Genomic DNA, 25,740 nt, shown 5'->3' with positions numbered 1-25,740 from the left:
CAAAGACTGCCCACAACCAAAACAATACTGTGGTGACAAGTCCCTATATTAATCCAATAGGGACTTGTATCTTCCTCTGGTGGGAGTGGGGGTGGAGGTGGGAAGGAGGAATTGGAACAAATAATAATGGTTAATACTTGCTGAGGAATTAACATGCACCATGTATGTGCTATGTGCTTCACATAAATCATGTTATTGTATCTTTGCAGTTTCCTTATGAGAAAGCTACTATTATAAGCATCCTTATTTTACAGGTGAGGAAATTGAGGGGCATGGATTTGATCCCTAGTCAGAGAACTAAGATCCCGCATGACTCACGGCCAAAAAAAAGAAAATAAAAGAAAAAGAAAAAGCTCTTACTTAGGGACGTACATTAAAGTCAATTGTAGATTTCATTTTTTAAAAATGTGATTCTTGGACACCTGCACTGAATCACCTGGAGACACTTGTTAAAAATTCAGATTCCTGAGTCCCACTCCAGACCTGCTGGATCACTAAATACTAGATACCAATGTTTAAGAGGAGGGACTTCCCTGGTGGTGCAGTGATTAAGAATCCGCCTGCCAACGCAGGGGACACGGGTTCGAGCCTTGGCCCGGGAAGATCCCACATACCGTGGAGCAACTAAGCCCGCAAGCCACAACTACTGAAGCCCGTGGGCCTAAAGCCGGTGCTCCGCAGCAAAGACAGGCAAGCCACCGCAATGAGAAGCCCGCAACAAAGAGTAGCTCCTGTTCGCTGCAACTAGAGAAAGCCCGTGGGCAGCAACGAAGACCCAAGGCAGCCAAAAATAAATAAATAAGAAGTAAATAAATTTATAAAAAAAAGTTTAAGAGGAAAATAGCTCTAGGTTTTCCTTTAGAAAACTCTGGCTCTCTCCTTCTCTCCCTCCACATATTGGCTTAGCAGTTTCCTGACCCAACTAGCCGGCAGTCCTCTCCATAGCTCCTCTTCAAAGAGAGCTGCTTCCCCTCCCTCCCTCCTCCTGGACTGGGGCTCGGTTTAGATCCACAGTGCCTCCCAGCCCTCCCAGAGTGGACAGAACTTCTGAGGAACTCATGCCAGGGGCTGGGCAAGTTGCCTGCCCAGGGGAATAGTTGGCAGCTGCCCAGTCATTCGTTCCTGCCTGACAGAAGGCAACAGCTGGCCGTTGAGTCCTCTTCCTGACCAGGACCCCTTGAATCAGTCAGGATGTGTGGACCTGGACAAGGCCCCTCTGGGCCTCAGTTTCTCTCTTCATAATATGAGAAACAATCAGCTTTGTTTCTGCCCCTTCCTTCACCCCAGGAAATGTGCAGAACACAAAGTAGATGTTATCAGAAGGAATTCTGAGCTCTGGAGAAAAGCACTAATGGAATGATCAACGTCTGAAAACCACAATGATAGGAATAATCAGAGGAATAATGAGGATGTGAGATTAGTTTGGGAGGGCTGACGAGGAGGCTTTCTCCAGAGATGCGAGGACTTTAGCTGTGATAATCTGGATTATTATTGACCATAACCTCTGTGCATTTTAAGCTGTGATTCAATTTTGGAAGCCCTAACTTTCTAGCAAACACCTCCACCTCTGGAAGAGAGATCTCCTCTCTCCAGAACAGGTGGATGTGGTCTCATCAGCCTGGGTCATGCTCACAAGTATATCTCCCTTTCTACCACCCTGTACATACACACCTGCCATGTTCCTAGGGGACTGGAAGAAGCAAGAAATTTGGAGCGACACAGACCTGCGTTTGAATCTTGCCTTTTTCACACTCTGTTGACCCTTACAAGTCAACTAACCTCTCTGTGTCTGCCATCTAAAATGGGACAATAATAATTCCTGCCTTTTCTACTACCCCGATTTGCTATGGGGAGCAAGCTAGACAATTAATTACTGTTCAGTCTTATCAAGTGCTGGGGATTGTGTGCACAGACATAAGCGACTTGCATGTATTCTTCACATGGGTTTCACACTCAAATGCACTCATATCCACACGACATACACAAGCCTGTCCTGCCCCAGGACGATTGCATGAACACCTACCTCATCCCAAACAATGCTTTCTGGCTCAGAGCTGCCCCATCAACCCTAACCCTCATCACAGCTTGCAGGGCGTCAGCCTCTTCTGGTTTGTTTTTTACTCACACCAGGACCCAGGGGACTTGCCAGGAACACAATAAAAGGCTGGCCAATCTGGCCCTGTGCCCCACTTCCCTTCTACATAAAGGCCGTCTAACCTCCAGGCATCTGGCCTGAAAGGCCGGGCCAGGACCTGTTCAGCATCTGTGGCTTTGCTTAAAAGACCTGCTAACAGGAAAGTGTCTGGTTCCTTTCCACCCCAAACAGGAAGTGCCTGAGCAGGTCACTCACAAGGAGCCTCCTCCCGCCCTGCCGCAGCGGAGTGTCAGTCTCATCCCCGTGGGAGGCTTGCTCTCTACGAAGGCTGGAGGTGTGGGGCTCCAGGGACCCCTCTGTGGGGTGCAGGTGGGTGATGAGGGCACCTGGCACAGAGCAGGCCTACAGTGTTCAACAAATACTCACCAAACACTTACTTTGTGCCCCATGGGAGACATAGGGAAGTCCTGGACGAGGTTTTTGAGCTTGAGGAGTTTCTAGACAAGTCATGCCATTTTTTTCATCATTTATTTATTCATTCATTTAAGTCCCCCCCACCCCCTTTTTTCAGTGCCTACTGTTTCAGGTGCTGTATGAGGCACTGGGGGGTTCAGAGATGAATGATGCAACCCAACTACAGAACAAATTGGTCTCTAAGCAGGTAGGCAAGCCCTGAATTATGTGGTCCAATTGTGAGTTCCACAGGATTTTGAAAGAGGCAAAAGATCACTGGGGGCTGGTTTCTACTGTGGTGGGAGTAATAACCTCTCCCTGCCCCCTACAATCTGTTCTCAAGCTAGCAGCCAGAGTAATCCTGGTAAAATAGCTCAGATCCTATTGGCGCTCTGCTAAATGGCTCCCTCTACTGGTTTCCCTTCTCATTCTGAGTAAATTCACAGTCCTTGCGGTGTCCTACAAGGCCCTACACCAGTGGTGGAAGCGTTGGGAAGCCAAACAGGGTGGAGGCAACTCAGAAATGATCAACAGCGAGAAGACTCTACCAACCATAGGCTGGAGGGATGAAGGGAGGGGTAGGGTTCTGGAGCCCAAGAACCAGGGTCACCAAGTGAAACTGGGTCTCTGGAGAAGATAGGTGATGCCTGAGACACCTCCTGTGGCAGACAGAGGGGGGGTGGGGGAGGAGAAATAACCCTTGATCCTCCCTTTCTTCTACCACCTAATTTCCCACTGAGATGCTCCCTGGCCATTCTAGCTGGAAGCTACCGCCTAAGGGAATCGATGAAATTGAAACCAGCTTGCAGGGGTCAGCTCCCCAAGTGAGGACCCGAGGAATGGATCAGGGGCAAACAGACCCACTACTAAGACCTTCCCAGATGCATTCTGCTAAAGCTGATATATGAAAAGTACCTGCTGTCTTCCCTAAATACATAGAGTGAGGGTTAAAGTTTGTGGCAGATAATCATCCTCGCAAAAGCCTGGAAGGCAGGAGGGCACTGGAGTCAGTTTGTGGTAGAGAAGGACCCTTGGAAAGAAGCCCCAGAACAATGCAGACCTGGGAGTTCTCTGTTTCAAGTTTGGGAGACCACAGACACTGCAAAAAGAACACGGGGCTTGGCCCAAAGGCCTGGTTGTGAGCTCTGTTTCTGTCCCTAGTTGGCTGCGTGAACATGGTAAAGAATTTCACCTCCCCATGCTTCAGTGTTCAGTCTACAAAATGTGGATAACAGCAATATCTATTTCACAGGGCTGTCCAGATTAAAAGAGATAATAGATATAAAAAACTAAATGTCACTCCTTTGATTAGATTCCTCAGAAGTTCTCTATTGTTTTAAATTTAACATCCAAACTCCTCCACAAGGCACACAAGGATTTTCAAAATGTGGCTTCTGCCTACTTCTTTCACTTCTCACCATTCCCCACCCCTGCAACTCCACAGACCAGCCAGACTGAATCACTAAAAACTCCCAGAACCCTCTTCTCTCCCGGTCTCTGCAAATACAGCCCTTGCTGCCTGGAGCATGCTGTTCCCGATATACACTCCCCCGGCTAACTCCTGTTCTTTCTTCAAAGCTCGGTTTAGGAGGCATCTCCTGCAGGAAGACTTCCTTAATAACCCTTCTACCCTTCATGTAGGCTACGTGCTCTTCCTCTGTGTTTTCAGACCACCCTCTGCACCCTCCAATTCTAGCATGTTCAGTAGTTTATTGGAATCATAGGTTTGTATTGTCCCTGTTATGAGAAGGCCCTTCCTGGAGGGCAGGAATCATCCTGCTTTCTGTTTCTCTATTTCTAGGTCTTCCAGGGCCTGACACCTAGTAGACCTCAGGAGATGGCAGCTGAGTGAAGAATGCATGAATGAACGGTGGTACAAACTTAAGGGGTTGATGATGAGCAACACTTTTTGTATATCCGTCTTTTAAAATAGTCTAATTTTAAAAAAATTCAAAAAGAGGAAAAGGGACTTCCCTGGTGGCACAGTGGTTGGGAGTCCGCCTGCTAATGCAGGGGACGTGGGTTCAATCCCTGGTCCAGGAAGATCCCACATGCTGAGGAGCAACTAAGCCCGCATGCCACAACTTCTGAGCCCACGCGCTCAGAGCCTGTGCTCTGCAACAAGAGAAGCCACCACAATGAGAAGCCGGCGATCGGCAACAAAGAGTAGCCCCCGCTGGCCGCAACTAGAGAAAGCCCGGCGCGTGGCAACGAAGACCCAGCCCCACCAAAAATAATAGAATAAATAAACTAAAAAAAAAAAATTAAAAAAAAAAAGAGGAAGAAAAACCTAGAAATCGTGTTCCCTGCTCCCCCCACTGGCAATAACCGAATTCTCTTCTGCCCATCTCCTCCTCTGGGGTTGCCTTCCTCAATATATACAGTGAATGGCTAAATTGTTTTTAGTCATGAAAGAATTTCTATTTCTTTAGCCTTGCTTATTTGGACCTGCCTAGAGAGCTCTGTGACCCTCTACCTCTAGAGCTGAGCTCTCATTTACTGCTAGTATAATGAAGAGAGATGACCTCATGCCTCTTTTTCTGACCTGAAGGCAGTAATTCTGAACTTACCACTCCACCTCCAGCCCAGCCTGCCCCTCCTCCTTTTCCCAGTCACAGTGAATGACACCACCACCTGCCCACTTGTCCAGGTGTGAAACTCAGAATTTACCCAGGACTTCTCGCTTCTTTTTTTTTGGACTTCTCACTTCTTTTCCCACCCAAATTGGTCACCAGATCTCGCTCAGTCTACTACCTAAGTATGTCAGGGATCTTCTCACTTACCTCCATCCCCGCAGCCACAACCTAAGTCCAGGCTACTATGATCCCTCACCAGAATTATTGCATTGGTCACCTAATCGGTCTCCCTGCTTTTAGGCACCTCTTATCTCCATACATTTTTCATATTGCAACCTGAAAATGCAAATCTGATCTTTCTTTAAAATCATCTGGCAGGAGTTACCCACTGCCTTCAATAAAGCACAAACTCTAATGTACTTTACAAGGTCTCAGCTCTTTAGCCCCCTAACTTTCTGGCTTCATCTCCTACTACACTCCCCTCCTGGGTAAACTCCAAACATACTGAATCACTTTTTTAAAAAAGTATTTGTTTATTTGGTTGGGCCCGGTCTTGGTTGCCTGCACAGCATCTTCTTTGTCACGTGTTTAGTTGCGGCATGCAGGATCTAATTTCCTGACCAGGAATCGAACCCAGGTCCCCTGCATTGGGAGTGTGGTGTCTTAATCGCTGGACCACCGTGGAAGTCCCAAGTCATTGAAAACACTTTTCCCCACTTAAGAAGTGGTCAGCTTCTGCACATCACCTATGGTTTGTCTCATCAGATGTCACGTCACCCTTGGGGAAAATGTCCTTGTGTGCTCTCTCTGAGCTTTCATAGCCTCACCTCAGACTCGAGAGCTTGAGTCCCCTGTAGGCAGGGCAACAGAATAGTTAGACCCACAGGCAGTGGTGCCTGGTTACCAGGATTCCAATTCCACATTGGCCATTTACCAGTAGTGCGACCCAGGGCAAGTGAATTCTGCCTTCTCGTCTGTAACGTGGGAATAGTATTTCATCAGTCTGTTGTGAGAAGTAAACAAGATGATGCAAGGTGCCTGACAATTAGAATTAGCTATTATCCTAGCACCGAAAACTAAAGCTCGACCCCCTACCCTGACACATCCTCAGGGTCCGGTTTGTGTGTGATTTCGTTTTAAGGCACACGTTTGTTCCAGTATCACCCTGTAGTCTATCTGTTACTCGGCAAGTTAGTTACAACAAACCGGGAGGCGACTTGGTCCCGCAGTTAGTCACGACTTTACGGCCCGGAGCTCAGCAACTCCCAACACCCCCAGGTGGCTCAAGCCTTCTGCAGCCCAAGCGGAGCGAACTAGGACATACCATTCGAAATTTCCTTTTCTAACCATATAATCTGCGTTTATAAGGCTCTCCTGTTTCGCTTCCTAACCTCGAATTCTATTAGATCCAATAAAGTGAAAAATAGGACTGTAATCAGGACGTACCGGGTAGGTTCAGTCCCCTCCCCCATCCCGATCGCGGCAGTGGTACGGCCTCTCCACAAGTCCCTCTCAATAATGGTACCGTCCGAGGAGGGGGGAACGGGGATTCTGAAGTCCTCTGGGTTCTGGTCTAGCACAGAGCCACCCCTCGAGCCGTGGCGTTGTGGTACCGCCCGCTGCCCTCTGATTGGCTGCCGAAGTCCCGCATTCGGGGCCAGATCGCCGCGCCGCCTTCAGTACGGCCCCGCTTGGCTCTGGTATTCCTTGTTCTCTGCGGGTTGTGGGGGCTCTGCGCCGCGGCCGTTAGTCATGTCGGGTAGGTGACACTTTCAGCGAGCAGCGGCAGCGGCGAAAAGGGGCCCGGCGGGGTTGGGCCGTCTTCCCGCCCACCGGAGGGCCCCGCGGGAAAGTCTCCGGCCCTGAGGGAGGCTGGGGTGGGGGTGGGGTGGGGGGCGGACGCTGCCGCCGCCATGTTGGACTGGAGGGACGCACGCTCCCAACGCTCTCCGTCTGCAAATCCCGGCGGGAGCGCCTCGAGCCCCCGGTCTCTTGGCCCTGTCCTTGGAACCCGAGGCGACGTGCTGCTCCCGGGGGAGGGTGTGTGAATCGGGGGGCGGAGGCCGCTACGCCATCGCAGGGGCGGGGGGAGCCCGTGATTAGAGCATCGGCCGGAGAGAATCGGTGCTTCTGGTTCTCCGCTCCGCCTCAGATCTTTCAGCGAGGCCTCCGGCCAGTCATCTCGCCGCCTCGTCCCTCAGTTTCCCCATCCGTGACGTGGAGCTGGGCCTTCCTGACTCACCCATTCATCAGGTGGGGGCCTTGACGCTCTGGGAGCCCTTTTAAACGACGTTGCCTGACACGAAATCCTACATACATGTCGTCATTCCCTCCGCACCAGCCTCCCGGATTCGAGATGGGGGTGCTTGCGTATAATTCCTCTTCACCCTTCTCTGTCATCTTCACCTCTTCAGTTGTTTATCTCCTGCACGAGCTTGAAAGTGAGCCCTGTTTATTATTGATGGGCTCTTGTAGGTCCCTGTGGCATTTACGTTGAAACATACAGACCAAAGGAAAGGCAGTCTTCCATCAAGCACTTTAAATTGACAGAGGCACCCCCGTTGTGTGAAAGAGAAATAGAGGCCTTGGTCTTATCAGGACAGCCCGTTTAGGTCTTGCGAAAGTAGAATATAAAGTCCGGGACGTGGGTCTGCGCTTGGCTTAGCAGTCCAAGCTGCCACACAAGGCCCTCTGTTGTTGGGCACATCTCAGGCTGCAAAGAAAGACCCGGCTCCCCACTTGCTAGGAACCATCCTGAGAATTACATGTTACTTTTCAGGTGGAAAAGCAGAACACGTCCCTGAAAGCCATATGGTTGGGATGAAAATGACTGCTGGCAGAGTATTTTACATTTTTTTTAAGGGAGGACTTGTTGATATTAAAAAAACCAAAAACACAACCCCCACCCCCACCCCAGGTAATCCAGTTTTGCAGAAGAGTGGAAATATGTGACAAAAAGGAAGGAGCAGGCTGAGAGGAGACCAAATTAGCAAGAATGGTTGGACAGGGAAATGATAAACATTCTTTAGATTAACATTGATGTTAAGCCAGAAGGTTGATCTTTAAGGGGAAGGGGCATCTACCTGATGTAAGAGGCTGTTAATTGCACAGAATTTGTCTCTTTAATTCTTGCTCAAGCAAGAAATAATTTCTTACCCCAAAGGTGACATTGGTACATATTTTACCAGCTGCATAATTTGGAATGAAGTCTGGTAAAGCTCCACAGAAGTACATAGAAGTACACTCAGGAGGGTGTGTAACCCATCCGTGATGTAAAAAAAAAATTTTTTAAGATTCTCCCACCTTCATGCAGAAATTTACCATTTCAATGTATACAGTGCTCATTAAAAACCATTGACTTGTCTCGATTTTTGACATAATTATTGGTTTAAAGCAATGGCTTATTTTTGTAGGACTGGGTAGCTTTTATGGAAAATTAAGTTTTAGAGCTGTACCGTTTGTAAGATCCAGGATTTTCAGTGTGTCATAATAGTGTGTGAGCTGGGTAATCCATTATCCTTGGTCTTTAGAATTACCAAGACAGCACGCACTTGTCATTTTGTAATTTGAGTTTTTTTAACATCAAAATTGACTTTCATGTCAAAAAGAACTAATAATTGCTTGTTTCTACATTAAGTCAATTAGAGTTAGAATCTTTTAAGTTCTACTTAGTGTTGTTATATACTCTGTACATTTTGTAATTTGTGTATAAAAATAATACTTTCGACTTTGTATAAAAATAGGAATAATGCTTTTGACTCCCCCCTAAACAACTAATGACATTAAGTTTAGTTAAGTCCTTTAAACATTCCAAACTATATTGTAAATTTAACTTATCAAATTGACTCAGCCACTACAGGTGCCTGACAGGACAGACTTACAAGCGTAATAAAATAAATGCTTACATAATAAATAAATCAGAGTTGTAAATATTGTGAGTCAGACTCTCAGACAAATGTGAATTATCTGACACCTTTGAAGTTAAATCTAATATCAGTTATACATATAAAAATTACGAAGTCAAGAAACTTCTTTTGGCGCTATGACAGCCTAAGATAACTTGTAAATCCTCTGTATACGAATAGCTAAAAATGCAAGAACTTACATAAAACAAAGGGCGAGCCCCTGCTGCCAGAAGTGAAGTAGAAGCCAGCATAGTAGGCATAGAGAAGGGTGTAGGTCTCATTCAGAGACTTGGAGTTTATTGCCCAAATAACTAAGGACATGAAATGCAGCCTTGAGACCATTAGAGCCATGTAATGGGAACCCTTACATAAAACCTGGTTGTTTGAAGGACTGTATCTTCAGTGAAAGAATGAACTAGAAAAACCTTTGTACCAGGATAGGAGATAAGAAGGAAGCCTGGGCCTTGAGTGAGGGAAAAAAGTTTTTTCCTGAGAATTTGTAACTTGGGACCTGTGCTTCATACAGTTTCGGTGTACATTTAGATTAGTTATGAGGTCCAGGGAACCTCAGGCCAAGAAATTTAACATAAAAATTGGTTCTCGACTGACAGTAACCTTGGGGTTTCTAGTAAAAACAAACGAAAAACCTTTTCTGAGGAAATTTCAGAGCCTAGGTCACGAGGAATCTTACAGAAAAAACAAGCCTTGCAGAACATAAGTTCACAGTAAAACATTGCAGAATTCTGGAAGACAATTCGCCAAAATGAGAGTGACAGATGGTATTTGAATCCCTAATAGATAGTCTGAAAGCGAGTATTAATGTGTTTAAAATTATTAGAAACCTGAAAGAAGTAATCAACCCTAAGACCAAGACGTGGAAAATGGTTACGTAGATTTGAAAAAGAATCAAGTGTCAAGTGTAACTTCTAGAAATGGAAAAAGTGGCCAAGTAGAATTGCAGATAGACCTAGCAGAAGAAATAATTAGTGAGGTAGAAAATAGATACAATTACCCAGGATTCAGTTCAGAAGGATAAAGATGAAAATTGAAATTTTAAGAAGTATAGGAAATAGATTGTGAAGTCCTGTCATATATCTAATATGAGTTCGAGAAGGAGTAAATGGTGAAGAATTAATAGGTAGTTGAGAGTTTTCCAAAATTGATGGATCAAGAAGCAGTAGTCTCAAACATGAGACATAATCAATTCGTACCTAGATACATAAATGTGAAACTGCAGATTATGAAATACCAGTGACAGACCTATCAGAGGAAATAGAGAAAAGGTAAGATTGGTAGACTTCTTAGAAGTTTTAAGAAGCCACTAAATGATCTTTGGAATTTAGAGGAAAAATAACATTTGACCTTGACTTTTTTACGCAAATAAAAGACTAAGAATACCACTTTCAGGCCTTTGCTGAAAGAACTAATAAAAGAAATCCGAAAGGGAGGAGTGGGATGCAAAAAGATACAGAGGAAGCAAATGCAGTAGATAAAAAGTATTGACTGTGTGGAATCTAGAGTTTTAAAGTGGAAGCAAAAGATAACGGAAAGAAAAAGTGGAAGCAAAATAATAGGTGAAGGCTGTGATTGGCATTATAGCATTAAAGTTCTTGTATGCTAGTGGAGGTCGAAGATCATTTTGACCTTTATCAAGAATGCATGTTAAGAATTGAACATACTCTTTAAATTATGAATAGTGACTTATTAAAAGAACAGAATTTGAACGTCTAACTTCCAAAGCAGTAGAGGGGGAAAGGGAGTAAGGAAAATCCAATAGAAGGAAGTTAAGGAGTTGAAAAAAAAAGACCCTGGTAAGTAGAGAGTCTAGTATAGGCTGGTAGGAATAAATAAAAAGTAACAATAATAAAAATATGAAAACATCAGTTGAAAGACAAAGATTTTCACATTGGGAAAAATTGATCTGGATGTATGCTCTCATACATCTAAAACATCAGAATAAGAAGTGTTAAAAGTATAGAGAGAGAAAAATATTAATCAGGCAAACATCAACCAAAAGGAAGATTGTTTAGTTACATTACCAGTCAAAATAAAGTTTGGACATTTTTAATGATAGTCTTCATGTAATGTTAAAAGGAAATTCAAAAAAGAAAAAAAAGGGAAATTCACCAGGAAGCTGTAAATCTGTACTTTTATGTGCTTTAACAATATGGCCTCAAAGTGTAGAAAGCAAAAAAACACTCAGTGAAAGAAATTGACAAATACAGAGTCAAACAGGGCATTAAAAAAAATTTAAACATACTACTCTGTGTAATTAATAGATCGGGTAGACTAAACATGAGTAAGAATATGAATAATAGAACTAACAAGCATCATCTTACGGATTTACAGAATTCTTTCAACATTTAGATAATACAGTTCTTTTCAAGCACATAGGAGACATTTATGTAAGTAAAAGTGTTTACCAAGGGGAAAAGCGAAAAACAGCAAATCCTAACAAATACCTGGAATAGTACAGAAAATACCTTTTCTGGCTGCAATGGAATAAGAAGACAAAACCACAGGGAGTGTCAAAACCCTATACACTTGGAAATAAAAGCATCTCTAAATAATTCATGGGCCCAGATACAAGGCTCAAGTGTCAAGTACTCATAATGAGCAGTTGTTTAAAATGCCATAAATAACATTTATAAACTGATTTTCTCTGGTGAATGTAAAACATCTACTTTCACTAAGAGCTCGACTTGTTGGTCAGTACTCTTATTTCTATATTCTAGAGTTTTAAAGTCAGCCAGCTAAAGAAGTCAGATTTACAGTTTCAGAAAGCTGAAGTTGACTGAGTTAAGAGCTCTGATACTTATTAGATTTAAGCCAGGGTCATATGACATATGTGCTGTGTACTTCTATAATTTTTGCCTGAGCCAAAGTACAATAAGGTCTTGGACTCCACTCTGTTACTGGGAGAACCCACGTCAGTGCCTTGGGATATAATTTAACTTAAAGCTTCATGCATCCCCAGTGTATGTATATTTGTTTTATTCATACACCCCCTCCTCCCACAGTAATCCTTTTTAGTTTCTGAACTGGTTGAAACTAACTTCCTTTGCCATTTGATAGATGCATCTAATCTCTTTATGATCCAGTTAGGTTCTGTATTCTTTTCATATTTTTCTTATTTGGTTAGTTACAAATCTAGTCATATTATTATGGGCAGTGATGCACAATTTTTTTTTTCATCTCAGGTAGCCTTATGTCCACATTCATAAAAGAAGTAGTTTGTGTCAGGATTTCATTCAATATTTTAGTAGTTAAGGATTAAAAAAATTCTTGTTCAGTCTGATTGGAGATCTCTACTGTAGAAAAGTGGCAAATTTGATGTCATCCACTTACACAGCCAGTGACAGTTTTCATATTGTAGCTTTATATGAATTGAATGAAAAAGTCATTGATGTGATTTGATATTTGGCGGGTTTTCAGAACTGTTCAACATCAAATAGTTTTATTCAGATTAGATGAGGTTGGGCCTAATAGCAGTTGAAGACTATCAGTCATTTTTTTGCAGTTGAAAGAGTATTTCATATGATATTCTTCTCTTACTCAATCACTAATAAAATTAGGTCATTCATTTGACTCTGAGGAGAAGCCTAGAGGGTAGAGCCTCTTCAAAAATTTTTGGAATAACCGACGCTTTAAAGTATTGAGAAAAGTTCACAGTTCAAATTATTATTATTATTTTGACGTATATTACTCAACTCATGCCTTCCTTGGTAGTTTTTATTGCCAACAAGGAAGCTAGAGGTAAGTATTGCTGAGTCGGTATATACCAAGTGGCTTAGCTGCTTTTACCAAGTCTTTGGAGATCTTTTTGTTGCTGCTGACAGCCAAAGCAATCCAATCCAATCCAAGGGAATGGTGTATATGTTAGGCTGGCAAGGATATGACGTGAATGTAATCCTGGGGATTTATCTTAGAGTGTGCATTTTCCCCTTTTTGATCCTGATTAGTTTTTTTTAACAGATATCTTTTTATATATAAAGATAATATAACTTGAGCTTTTGAGTTTTTGTTGAAAGGATGGGTTTTTCACTGACTGTTTCTCATTTGTTCACTTGGTTTTTGTGACCATCAGGACATGTTTGTAGAGTAGTTGTTTTCAAAGCTGTAGTTACTGTAAATAGCTAATACTATTGGCACAGATTTTTCCTTGCACTGTATTTTTAACTTCTAGTTTTTCTTTCTGTAGTTTATGATATTTTCTTATCACATTTCATCTGTAAGAGCTAAAGTCAGCCTTTGAGGGAAGCCTAATTTTAAATAAGACTAAAAATTCTTTTTATGTGTTTTAGATTCCGGAAGTTACGGTCAGTCTGGGGGTGAGCAGCAAAGGTAAAGTATACGTACATTTCAATAATACCATGAACGAGTAGAGCTGAGAAAAAAGATAAATTTAGTCAGGCTTTCCTCTTAAGCTTTGGTATCTTGACGTCTTAAAAGAGTTAAATCTTAGCTTGTGAAGGGGAAAGAGTCAGCCTATGTACATAGGTGCTGTAAGATATTTTTCTTTTTTTAAAAGGCTGTTTGAATCAGTAAATATAGGTGCCCCCTAGAGATTAAAATGAATCTCATAGGTATTATAAAGATTGTTTTCTTTAAGAAATTATTTAGAAGAAACAATTACTAAAAGGATTTAAGTAGTTGAACTATAACAGCTTAGAAAAAGCATTTAATTTTTTTGATTGTATATAATATGCTAAATGTGTTTTTTCTGGAGTGGATTTTCTTGAAGCACTATGATAGAAGTGTTTAGCATTTTTAAAATCATCCTCACCATGCTCACAATAAAAAGAAAAGTCTGTTTTTATGTGAATGTATACATGCAGTAGGATTCTCTTGCTTACCAGAAATACAGCCTTCACTTGTAGTATAAGTGTTTTGCAGCTCAGTGTGAGATATTCAGAAGAGCATCTCAGATACCTTCTGTCATCAGGTTTTAAGCTTCATGAAAACAAAACTGATTTGACTTTTTTATTCTCATGGGATAGACCCTCATAGTAGGCAACTAGCAAATGTTTTATTCAATGAAATATGTTTTATAAAGTTAAGAAATTCTGTTAGCACTTGATAGCTCTAAAATAGTAAGATTTTTTTTTGGTATATGTTTTAATTTTCTTTGGTATATATTCAGAAAGTTTGTTTCTGACTTGTTAAAGCTTATATGCACTAAAATTAAAGAAAGTTCAACTCCGAGAAAGCTGCATGTATTCATTCAGTCAACAAACTATGCCATCCTATGCTATGACACTGGAGATACAATATACTTTCGTTCTATGATAGTATTCTGAAGATATACATGCCTCTCATTACTGAGGCACTAACAATTGGATGTTTAGTGCCACACTGTGCATTTTCTAGGATGTTAGAGGCAAATTTAAGGCAAATGGTAGGAAGAAATTAATCTGTCACAGCACAGCTAAATTGATTAAAGCTCTAACTTAAAGAGTCATTATTTTTCTGCTTCAGATATTTATTATGGGTCTTGCTACCATGTAGTCACTCCCCTCCACCCCCAGCCTCCCACCCATCCAAGCATAATTCTGTTGGAATTTTCTAGCTCTGGTGAAGTTTTGTTTATTTGTGGGAGATTGTCAAAGCAAAACTTCTGGTGTGTGTTTGGCATTTAAGAGGTCTGGGCATGATTTTATTTATGTCTTTGACAGTCTTTGGTTATCACCTTTCAATTTAGACTCGAAGAGGTAGTTAGATCAACAGTTTCTCAGGAAAGAAGCTTGTATTTGAGTTGAAAGTTGAAAAGGAAGATAGGGTTAATTTAAGCTTTTAAATTCTAGCACATTTCTTTCAAGTAGTACACTTTTCTTTTCCAGTTATTCTTCCTATGGAAATCAAGGCAGCCAAGGTTATGGACAAGCACCACAAGTAGGTTAAATATAAATTGAGTTCTTTATAAATAGTTTTAATCTTAAATATGCAGTGAAACTTGTATTTACCTAAATTTCAGAGCTATTCTGGCTATGGGCAAACTACTGATTCTTCATATGGGCAGAACTATGGCGGCTACTCCTGTTACGGACAAAGCCAATCAGGTTGGACTGATTTGTTAAATTTGCTGTTTTAGAAATTTAAAATCAGAACCTTTCCTAAATGGTATATCTATTTAATCTTTAGGTTATTCACAGTCCTATGGTGGTTATGAGAATCAAAAGCAGAGCTCATATGGCCAGCAATCTTATAATAACCAGGCACAGCAAAACATGGAATCATCAGGAGGGTAAGGAAACAGTGAAAGTACTGAGGTGTTGGGAAGTGGAAATAACACTTTGGGTATTAAACAGCTTTCACTAACAAAGTCCCAGCTTTAAACTTTTTTTTTTTTTCCAGAAAAGTGTTGATGGTGTATGAATTTCACAGTTTTGTATTATAAAGAATGTGGAGATTGTCAGTATTGATATTTGATTCTTATGATGTGTTATTTGTACAGTTAGTTTAGCTGTAAATGAATGCACATGATTTAAATGTTAAAATGTAAAATTTGAACCTGTGCTTTATACCTGAGATGAAATAAAAACCTGCCTATAAAAGGAGACTTATCAATGCTTACTTTTCATTTCCATTTTATTTTTTAACCATTTTAATGTATTTAATGTCCTTTTCAGGGGCAAAAATATTAAAGAAAAAAGTGCCAAAACCTATGCACTTATTTCAAATACCCTAAAAAATGTTTTAATTGTTAATATAGGTAGGTGAATATTAGCAATTTTACAGGTCTTATATATTTTTTTAAAATTTTCTGATTTGAGGAGCCTGTACTTGTTATTAATTTTAGTAATAGCAACTTACTTTTTACTGTGCTTTACAAAGTACAAATGTAGGGAATACTATCCAGAAAGCGTGTTACATTAGAAGGCTCTTCAAGCCTGGTTAGTTTTAAATTTAAGGAGAACCTTTTCATAAGGATGCATTTTTGGTAATGTGACGTATAAATGTGGACCAAAGAGAAATGTTAGTTTGGTTTGACAGTCATTCTAAAGTGAAGGTCTAGGGTTCTGACCTTTGTGATGTACTTTGGGTAGGGAGTTGGGGAACCGATCTTTATTAGATTGTTTTGATCATTTGATGCAGAGTAAGATGTGACTATTAAGTTGTGAGGCCATTTTTGTCCCCCCCTCCACCTTTTTTTTTTTGAGTAAACATTAGAACTCAAATCCAATTAAGTGTTTCTTTCAACATTCCCATCCTGAGAGTAGGTAATTAATAGTCATATTGCGCAGAACATACTTAGAATTTTCTTTTTGAATTGCAAGAGAAAATAAAGCAGTCTCATTTGGTAGTTAGACTTTGTTTCAGTTAAAAAATGGCATCACAAAGCAAGTTCCTTCCTCTTACTCAGCAGATTAAAACTTTGAATGATTTATTGCTATTTTCTAAAATTTACTATTATTGAAGATGCTTAGAAGAATGTACTAAAGGTAAGGTTCTAAAGATAAGAAAATAGTCCCCAAAATATTATTAAATAATATTGTTGTTAAAACTGAGATAGAGCCTTTTACTGTAACTATTAAAAGGAGTCAGTACTTGCTGTGTCATGTTTGTTAAAGAGTCAGACATATTACTGTACTTTATGTCATCTTTAATTTTTTTTTTAATTCAAGGAGATGATAAAAACCATAGTGATTTTCTTGCTTCTCTACAGTTTTCAAAGGTGTGTGTGTTTTTTCTCATAATGTGACACCTCTTCAGTGATAGTAGAACTGTTGTTTGAAAGTCATTCCATTGGTGATAAGATTCTGTAGATAAAAGAGCTAAATGATTCCTACCAGAAAAGGGTAGTAAATGTGGATGAGGTCTAGCTGGGCAGGCCTCTTATAGCAATCAGTCTCAGTCAGCCTGCTGCAGTAAACAGTCCCTCTGTAAAATCGCTCAAGTTCTTGATTTCTGTTTAGCCAAGGTGGAAGAGCGCCTTCATATGACCAGTCAGACTATGGTCAACAAGATTCATATGACCAGCAGTCAGGCTATGATCAACATCACGGCTCTTATGCCGAGCAGTCAAATTATGATCAGCAGCATGATTCCTATAATCAAAACCAGCAGTCCTACCATTCACAAAGGGAAAATTACAGCCACCACACACAAGGTAAGATATGCTGACCTCTATTATTTTTCCTTTTTTCCCTTCATAGAATTGTGTGTTCTGTATTAAAAGACCCACAGAGGATTTCAACTGTTTGTAAGAATTTAGAGTCACCCTGAACATATGTTCTGTCTCATGTCCATCAAAACTAGTTTATTAGATTGATATTTCTGAACTTCTTGGAGACTCCAGATGGTCACGTGATTTTTTGCTGGCTGAGTTTTTGAATTTCCTTTGTTGTCTCAGTCAACTGATCATTTGACAATGAATGCTGCTGCTACCAGTTCTTTTTTATAATTTAATTTAACTTTTAAACATTTTTTATTTTTTGGCCGCACCGTGTGGCATGTGGGATCTTAGTTCTCTGACCAGGGATCGAACCTGTGCCCCCTGCAGTGGAAGCACGGAGTCTTAACTACTGGACCTCCAGGGAAGTCCATACTACCAGTTATCTTGGTACTGGTGCTGTATGTGATTTGAGGAAATTATGATCCTGTATTAGCCTTCTCTAACCTCAACTAAGAAGGACCAGTCATTCTTTCTTTTATATATATCATTTTATATATATCATGATATTTAGGAATCTGATCAGCCATAAAAATGAATGCTTCAAGGGCAAAGGTCCTGCCTTACTCATTTTTGTACCTGCTCGATAAATATTTGTTGAATAGTTGAATGAATGAACAAGTGAATGAGTAAGAGTGGAAGCTCATTCACTGAATATCTTCTTCATTGAATATATTCACTGAATATCTCTCAGTTTGAAAATCTAGTTATTCTTTGTCTGTGTTTGATTTACACTGAAATATTTTCGACATGAAAAATAACTTTTAAGATTAGCGTATTCTTTTAAAGTATTTATTGATTGATTGATTGATTTGGTTGTACCAGGTCTTAGTTGCAGCTTGTGGGCTCCTTAGTTGTGGTAGGTGGGCTCCCCAGTTGTGGCTTGCCAGCTCCCTAGTTGTGGCATGTGAACTCCTGGTTGCGGCATGCATGTGGGATCTAGTTCCCCGACCAGGGATCGAACCCGGGCCCCCTGCATTGGGAGCGTGAGCCTTAACCGCTGCGCCACCAGGGAAGTCCCTAAGATCAGGGTATTCTTTTAATTTATTAGAGTTCTGTACCTAATGTACTTTACTCAAACTACTCCATATTATCATCACATCAAATGGTGATATCCACATCACCATTTTGCTGTCTGACTTTGGTAGAATGGAATTTGACACACATATAAGTCTCATACATTTAATTCCAGATGGTGTTATGTTGACTTGCATTTGAGTTTTGTGCACATGTGCCATTTTCTGAAGGTCACAGGTGACCTAAAGAGCTATTTAATATTATGTTGTGGAAAGCCTTTGTCAGAAATTTCAAGTTGTTTATGTATGTATGTATTAATTTTCTTTTTTGTAGATGACCGTCGTGATGTGAGTAGGTATGGAGAAGATAATAGAGGATATGGCGGGTCACAGGGAGGAGGTAGAGGGCGTGGGGGATATGACAAGGATGGAAGAGGTCCTATGACAGGATCAAGGTAAGTTTTTAGGTACAGATGTCTACATTTCTTCTCTCTCTTTTTTTTTTTTGTTGTTGTTACTTAGCTGGTTCGATTCCATCATCTGATTTAGTTAAGAGGCCTATAAAAGATTATGTTGTAGAGAAGAGGACAGAAATTCAAAATTTATTTTCAGTCTTAAGATGTCACATAAATTACCTCAAAATAGGCTTTGTTAGCCGTTAGTTTATGTGGTATATATTAAATACCAATGGAGAAAAGTCCCCTACTATGGTGTGGTTAAACCACTTAACTATGTTTTTCCTGCCAGAGCTATTGACTCTAAACTCCTTTAAAAGATGACTCTGGGAAATCCAAGTGTTTTATATGTAGAAAATACAAGGTAAGTTAATTCTAGATTGGAAGGTGGAGAGGCTGTTCTTTAATCTTGAATCCCCTTGGGAAGGGAAAATATTAGGAGGCAATAGCAGATTATAAATTTGGGGTTGGCAAATGAGAGAAAGATTTTATGTAACTGAACTGTTTTGTCCCCATTCTTAAGTAAACAATTATTGAGATAATTAGTGCAATGTCACATACCGTTGCATATTTTGTCTAGACTAAGCTGTGGAAAAGGAATGACTTTTTAATTCAGCTTTCCTTTTCTCCATTGTTAGTGTTATCAGGTTTTGGTATTTATGGCATATGTTATGAAAGGTGGCTTTAAAATTACTTTCAAATATATGTGTAAGTCTAGCGCTTTTGCTCTAAAAATAGGAATGAAAAAGTAATTGACATTTATTGTCCTCAGATGAGGTTTGTAGGTTGCACATTTCGTGTGTAAAATATACAGGCTTAAAAGATAATTTGTGTTCCTTGGGAATTGAAATTGTCAGCCTGTTAACTGACAATATTATATCAATACCAGGTCACTCTTTTGCTTCTTAGGGACTGTTGTCTGTTCCCTGAGGTGACCTGAGAAAATCAGTTACATACAGCACTGTTAATTTTTCAAGTGAGCCAGGAATTTGATCTCGTTGACTTTCTCTCTGTTTAGTGTATAGTGCTTTGGTCTGGCAAATCTAAAGTCTAAACATATTTGATAAATTTCTATAAGACTTGAACATTAAATGTCTTTTGATTGATAGCCGAAGTCAATTTATTAAGGTAAAACAAGTATATCGTATGCCTCTTCATTATCATGTGGATGTAAGTGAACAACGTAGAGTGGTATGGTGCTTACTCTCTACCTAATAGCCTCGCTCCCTCAAACAGAATCCCAAACAAGATAACTAACAGGTATATGTGATTTTCTGGTTAATATGTTTTAGATAATTGGCTGCCTTGGGATGCTATACGTTTTACAGCACATCATAGGTTTAATTTTCTTCATAAGGAAGTTATAATTATATCTATAGATTATCTCTGAAACTATGACAGTGTCTGACGGAGAATGGTAGAACCCCACTTTTCAGGAGGAGGAGGGTAGGGAAGTCTTTAAAAATATGTTTTCGTTTTTGAGAGATGACTTATCTTAGAATCAGAGTTGAAAGGACCTTGAGTGATCCTCCTGCTAAAAGAGGGAAGATCTGTATCTTAACCAACCCTGGGCATACCAGTTTTAAGCACTTCGATAAACCTCTTTGGCAACATTTCAGTATAATTTTTGGCCCAGGTACTGAATCATGAACTAAGTTTTTGAGTTTCAAATCTTTTTATTTAACTTTAGAACCTCTTCAAACAAAATCTTGTGTAGAAGCCCAGGATGTATTAGGTCAAAATGATGGTGATCTGGTTCAAGTCAGGGTAGGGTTTTTGGGGAGAGGTCTTACCCAGTTGCTGTCTGTATACTCCCTCCTTCCCCCCACCCCACCCCCTTAGCCAGTAAATGGAATGTGCATGAAATGCCTTTTTAAGAAATTTATGTGGATGATTATACTTACTCTCTATATTGGATGGGCAAACTTTTTATGTGAAAGGCCACATAGTAAATAATTGAGGCTTTGCAGGCCATGCGGTTTCTTTTGCAACTGCTCAGCTCTGCTCCTGTATAAATGAATAAACATGGTTGTGTTCAATAAAACTTCATTTATGGATACTGAAATACGAAGTTCATATAATTTTCATGTGCCACAATATCTTGTTCAGGATGTGATTTTTAGCTTATTTACAGGAGTGAAGTGTTTCAAATTAAAAAAAAAAAAAAAAAAAAGCCCAGTTTCAGGGCTTTTTTCTCCCTTACACTTGGTTTTACATTTAAGTACCAGAAATACCCAAACATTTTTTGTTAGTCTTCATCAACACTCCCATTTGTGTTTGTAATCATCTTACTTAAAAATAGCAAGGTTGAAAATATGATCCTTTCAGGGCTGTTTGAAGAATATCTGGCATTAGTTGGGTTTATAATTAAAGAAGGGGCACAGTTTGCAGGTGAAGGTTTGATGTGTGGTAAAGGATATGACATTCTTAGACTCAAGTTGTATGATTGCTTGACTGCAGGAAGAATTCAGACCAAAGGAAGCTGTCAGCTTTCCAATTTTGGAAGAGAAACATGAAGACTATAGGGACTATAGGAAACAGTGTTTTTCTTTGAAGAAGCAGTTGCAGCAAAAGAGATTGAATTTCTAATTGTTATCTAAAGTAGATCAGTGGCCTCCTACTGGACTAGAAGCTTAAGGCCATACATTTTCTCAGTGCTTTTAACTTTAGCATTGTGCTGAATGCATTGCAAAATTACTAGAACTTTATAGATAACCGTTTTCCATTATTAGCATGTCATCAAGTTAAGTAGATTTTTTAGGCTTTAATATCTCAAGTCTCAAAAAAGTTATCTTAAATTTTGAATGTCTTCTTATAAGAGTTTTTTTGTTTTTGCGGTACGCGGGCCTCTCACCGCTGCGGCCTCTCCCATTGCGGAGCACAGGCTCCGGACGCGCAGGCTCAGCGGCTGGGGCTCACGGGCCCAGCTGCTCCGCGGCATGTGGGATCTTCCCAGACCGGGGCTCAAATTCGTGTCCCCTGCATGGGCAGGCGGACTCTCAACCACTGCGCCACCAGGGAAGCCCTTATAAGAGTTTTTGAATAGCTCTCTTAAAAATGTGCATGTGTGCTGGTGATAGTCCCACCAGTGCTGCCCAATATAAATATAATGTGGGTCAACTGTGAGCCATATGTGTAATGTAAAATTTTCTAATAGCCACATTAAGAAAAATAAACAGCTGAAGTTAATTTTGATAATACATTTTATTTAATCTAACATCACAAATATTTTATGTAATCAGTATAAAAATTATTGAGATAATGCACATTCTTTTTTTTATCCTAAGACTTTGAAATCCATTTTGTATTTTACATTTAGAGTACATCTCAATTTAGACTCTCCATATTTCAAAAGGTCAGCAGTCACATATGGCTAGTAAATGTTGTATTGGATAGTGCAGCTCTAGAATGGTAGATTCTTGGTCTTCTGAAATGTTGGTAAATTACTAGTATGAAAAATCAAACAGAACAGTTTTTAAAAAACTAATCTTTTTCAATATTTAGCTAAGTTCCTTTTTCTCTCTGTGTATTGAATTTTCTGGGAATAAAGATTCCTATATTGTCCTTTTACTTCTTGGCAGTTTTAGTCCTTGAATACAGATATATTTGGATTTTTAAAAATTAAATTTTGGGAATAGAGACTCTGTCAAAGTATATTTTCTTTCTTGACAAGCACCTGAAATTAAATCTGACTGTCGTCTCTAAATATGTAATGCTGTAACAGTGAAAGAACCCTCAGAGTCTACCCTAGAGTAGGCTGCTCACTGTGGTTTTGAACTTGGGACGATTTCTGTAGTTGAGTCAAGAATATACAATTGATTTTCCTATGCGGGGGGCACTCAGCCATAAATTTTGAGTATTCTTATGTCTCTAGTAAATACCTTTACTTCTTTACATTAAAGTGTCCTTACTTCAGAAATTCTTTATGTGTACAAGTTTGTTTCTTTTCCTGGGAGGAAAACAAATTTGTTGTGGCAACATCTTGACTCAGATGTTCACATGCCTTTGTGTCTTAATTTGCTAGTGGGGCCTTAACTTAGTTTATGGAAAAGGGACATGTAACTTGGCTGCAGATTTGAAGAAAGATTCTTAACCACAGGCCCATCTTCTGTTAACTGATTTAATAGTGGTACTATTTGAGGTTTATTTACTGTGTTTAATATAATAAATTTCCTAGTAAGGAACTATAATTAATTAATATGAAATTTCTTAATAAGGAAAGAGAAAAGCGACTGAAACATTGGAACTTGAAAGAAAGCCTCACATAAAATTATAGGTCATCCAGACCAGTGCTTCTCTAACTGTAATGTACATATGAACTCCTTGGGGATCTTACTAAAATGCAGATTCTGATTTAGTAGGTGTGGGATGAGCTTGCTTTTCTGAGATACTCCCAGGCTCTGCCTTTGCTGCTATTCCATAGACCACCTTTCAGGTAGTAAGGGTGTAGACCATTATTTTGCGAAGGAGGAAACTGAAGCCTAGGGAGAATTACTGACTTCTCCAAATTTTCAAGATTGATTAGTGATAGTTAAGACTATACCCTGAGACTCCTACTTTGAAGACTAGTACTTTTTCGAATGTACTTATGGGTGTTTCCTTATTTACGGCCATTGTGTTTGAAGTGTTCAGCTGCTGAATTTTCAAAGGAAATGCTCAGTAATGATGACTTAAGTTAAAATGCCATTGTATGGAGGAATAGAAAATTATAAACATATTCAAGTGTCATTTGTTTTATATCCTTTATATTTTACCAGGGGTATGTCCTTTTTTAAAAAATTGTTCAAAGTTATATTGCTGGCCAGAATAGAAATTTTAGGAAGTACTTGATATATGAAATTGCATATTTTCCCTCCATTGTGGTCAGATAAACAATTTGGTACTTGGTTAAGTTGGCAGCAGAATAATTAAGTGGTGCCTCTTCCAGCACTTAATTGTGCAAATATCCTATTTAAAAAAAAATACTTTATCCTGGGTACTTTAACGTCCTGACATAGGAATGTGGGTTTAATATATTCTTTTTTTAAAAAAATTTTATTTATTTTTGGCTGCATCGGGTCTTTGTTGCTGCACGCGGGCTTTCTCTAGTTGCAGCGAGCGGGGGTTACTCTTCGTTGAGGTGTGCGGGCTTCTCACTGCGGTGGCTTCTCTTGTTGCGGAGCACGGGCTCTAGGTGTGTGGGCTTCAGTAGTTGTGGCTCGCAGGCTCTAGAGCGCAGGCTCAGTAGTTGTAGCACACAGGCTTAGTTGCTCCGCAGCATGGAGGATCTTCCTGGACCAGGGCTCGAACCCCCCGTCCCCTGCATTGGCAGGCGGATTCTTAACCACTGCACCATCAGGGAAGCCCGATTTAATATTTTCACTAGCTCTTTTTTCATCATTTTTAGAATTCTCATGATCATCTTTGAAGAAACCTGAGATATCTTGTTTCTAATAAGATTTTCAGCAATTTAATCTCAGAACTCTGTTTGGCTTCCTTTCCTTAAAGAGTTAAGCTATGATATATAGGCCATTTAGAAGTATGGGTTGGTGGGAGGGCTTGGGTGATGTTCTGAAAGAGAGGTCTTAGACACTCAATAGGAAACTATATATATGAAAGACCTGAGCTTCGCTTTGTCTGCATAGCCTTGAAATATTGTTATTCTCCTTTTTAGATTTCTTGGGCATCAAATAAAAATTAATGGCGAGTTAAGTTGCGTGTGTCCATACCTATGCTAGTTGCAAGGGAATTTTTTTTTACGTCAAGGTAGTAGAATAGACTTCTAAAGAAAAAATTCTTTCTCATTTAGTCAGAGTGGTTTTTCTCAGGATGGCTCAAGAAAGGCCATCTAGAGGGCAGGGTTATTACTAAAGCAGAGGCTTTTAAGCAGTGAAGAGTAGTATATTGGATTAGTTTCTTGGGTTATAGTAGAAGATTAGTAGTATTAGAAAATTAGATATCACCATCTGAAAACTTCGGGTGTTTTTGTATCCATGTCAGCACATGAATCTTAGAGGATTACATAATTCAGTTAAGAGAAACAAGCTTTCAATGTATGAGCATTTAAAGAGTTTCTTGATAAGAGAGATCTTAGATTTCTTACATAAAGCTATACACACAAGGGCCATTGACTTACCTGGCAGTGGAAATTGCCAAATAAAGTCATTTTCTTGTGGAGTATGTAGCATTCTGTCTCTGATATGGTCTACTGATTGGTGTACAAGAGCATTCGGCAGCATGAATGTCAGTAGCTCTGCTGTGAAGAGAGCTAGCATGTTGCAGTGGGCATGGAATAGGAGGGCAGTTTAAAGTTATGCTTTCTTTTAGTGCTCATTTTACCAGATATCTGAATGATTTGAATTTTTAAGACCGCTTTCATTCAGTCTCACTTTTGTGTATATTTGTACCTCACTTTTTTCTTCATCTCATAAAACCCACCGTTTGGTGTCACAGTAGAACGTAGTGCTCAAGTTTTTACCTCTCCCATTCTGCTATCAGAATTTTAATCTTGCTTTATATTTTTCTCCTAGTCTTTTTCTCATATTTAACAAAAATATCCCCTTTAACAAAAATATTTCCCTTTAAGGGAATATTGATATTCATCTTGAATTCTTAAACTTCTAATAAAACTTAATTTATATATTTACTTTGTGAATCTGTGATGGTTGCAAGGATTTTGGAAAATTTTTTTTTAACATCTTTATTGGAGTATAATTACTTTACAGTGGTATGTTAGTTTCTGCTTTATAACAAAGTGAATCAGCTATACATATATCCCCATATCTCTTCCCTCTTGCATCTCCCTCCCTCCCAGCCTCCCTATCCCACCCCTCTAGGTGGTCACAAAGCACCGAGCTGATCTCCCTGTGCTATGCAGCTGCTTCCCACTAGCTATCGGTTTTACATTTTTTTTTTTTCCGGTTTTACATTTGGTAGTGTATATATGTACACACCACTCTCTCACTTTGTCCCATTGACTTTTCATGCCTTGGTTATTATTACTGTTTTAAAATGATTTCTTTCCCCTTGGAAAGAATGTTTAGCATTCTTCCTCTTGTGCCTCCAGTTTAAGTGGATTTGAATATTAT

General features: G+C 39.8%; 1 protein-coding gene across 3 annotated transcripts in view; it reads left to right on the top strand.

Moving 5' to 3' along the window:
- The first annotated feature begins 6,789 nt into the window (after positions 1-6,789).
- TAF15 (TATA-box binding protein associated factor 15) overlaps positions 6,790-25,740 on the top strand; it is a 29,076-nt gene continuing 10,125 nt past the window's right edge. The window contains exons 1-7 of one of the 3 annotated variants that reach the window (XM_027087412.1): positions 6,790-6,883; positions 13,334-13,373; positions 14,870-14,921; positions 15,004-15,088; positions 15,171-15,273; positions 16,946-17,139; positions 18,553-18,673. In XM_027087412.1, coding sequence (XP_026943213.1) covers positions 6,877-6,883; positions 13,334-13,373; positions 14,870-14,921; positions 15,004-15,088; positions 15,171-15,273; positions 16,946-17,139; positions 18,553-18,673 — 602 coding nt within the window. In that variant the 5' untranslated portion in view covers positions 6,790-6,876. Of the gene's footprint in view, positions 6,884-7,409; positions 7,566-13,333; positions 13,374-14,869; positions 14,922-15,003; positions 15,089-15,170; positions 15,274-16,682; positions 16,705-16,945; positions 17,140-18,552; positions 18,674-25,740 lie in introns of those variants that run through there. The other 2 variants (XM_027087413.1, XM_027087414.1) reach the window with 2 other exon arrangements.

The sequence above is a fragment of the Aethalodelphis obliquidens genome, unplaced genomic scaffold, assembly GCF_003676395.1.
Source record: "Aethalodelphis obliquidens isolate GAN/ISIS:26980383/991018 unplaced genomic scaffold, ASM367639v1 scaffold58, whole genome shotgun sequence".
NCBI classification, from domain to species: Eukaryota; Metazoa; Chordata; class Mammalia; order Artiodactyla; family Delphinidae; genus Aethalodelphis; species Aethalodelphis obliquidens.
This window is presented reverse-complemented; position numbering and strand designations above follow the sequence as displayed.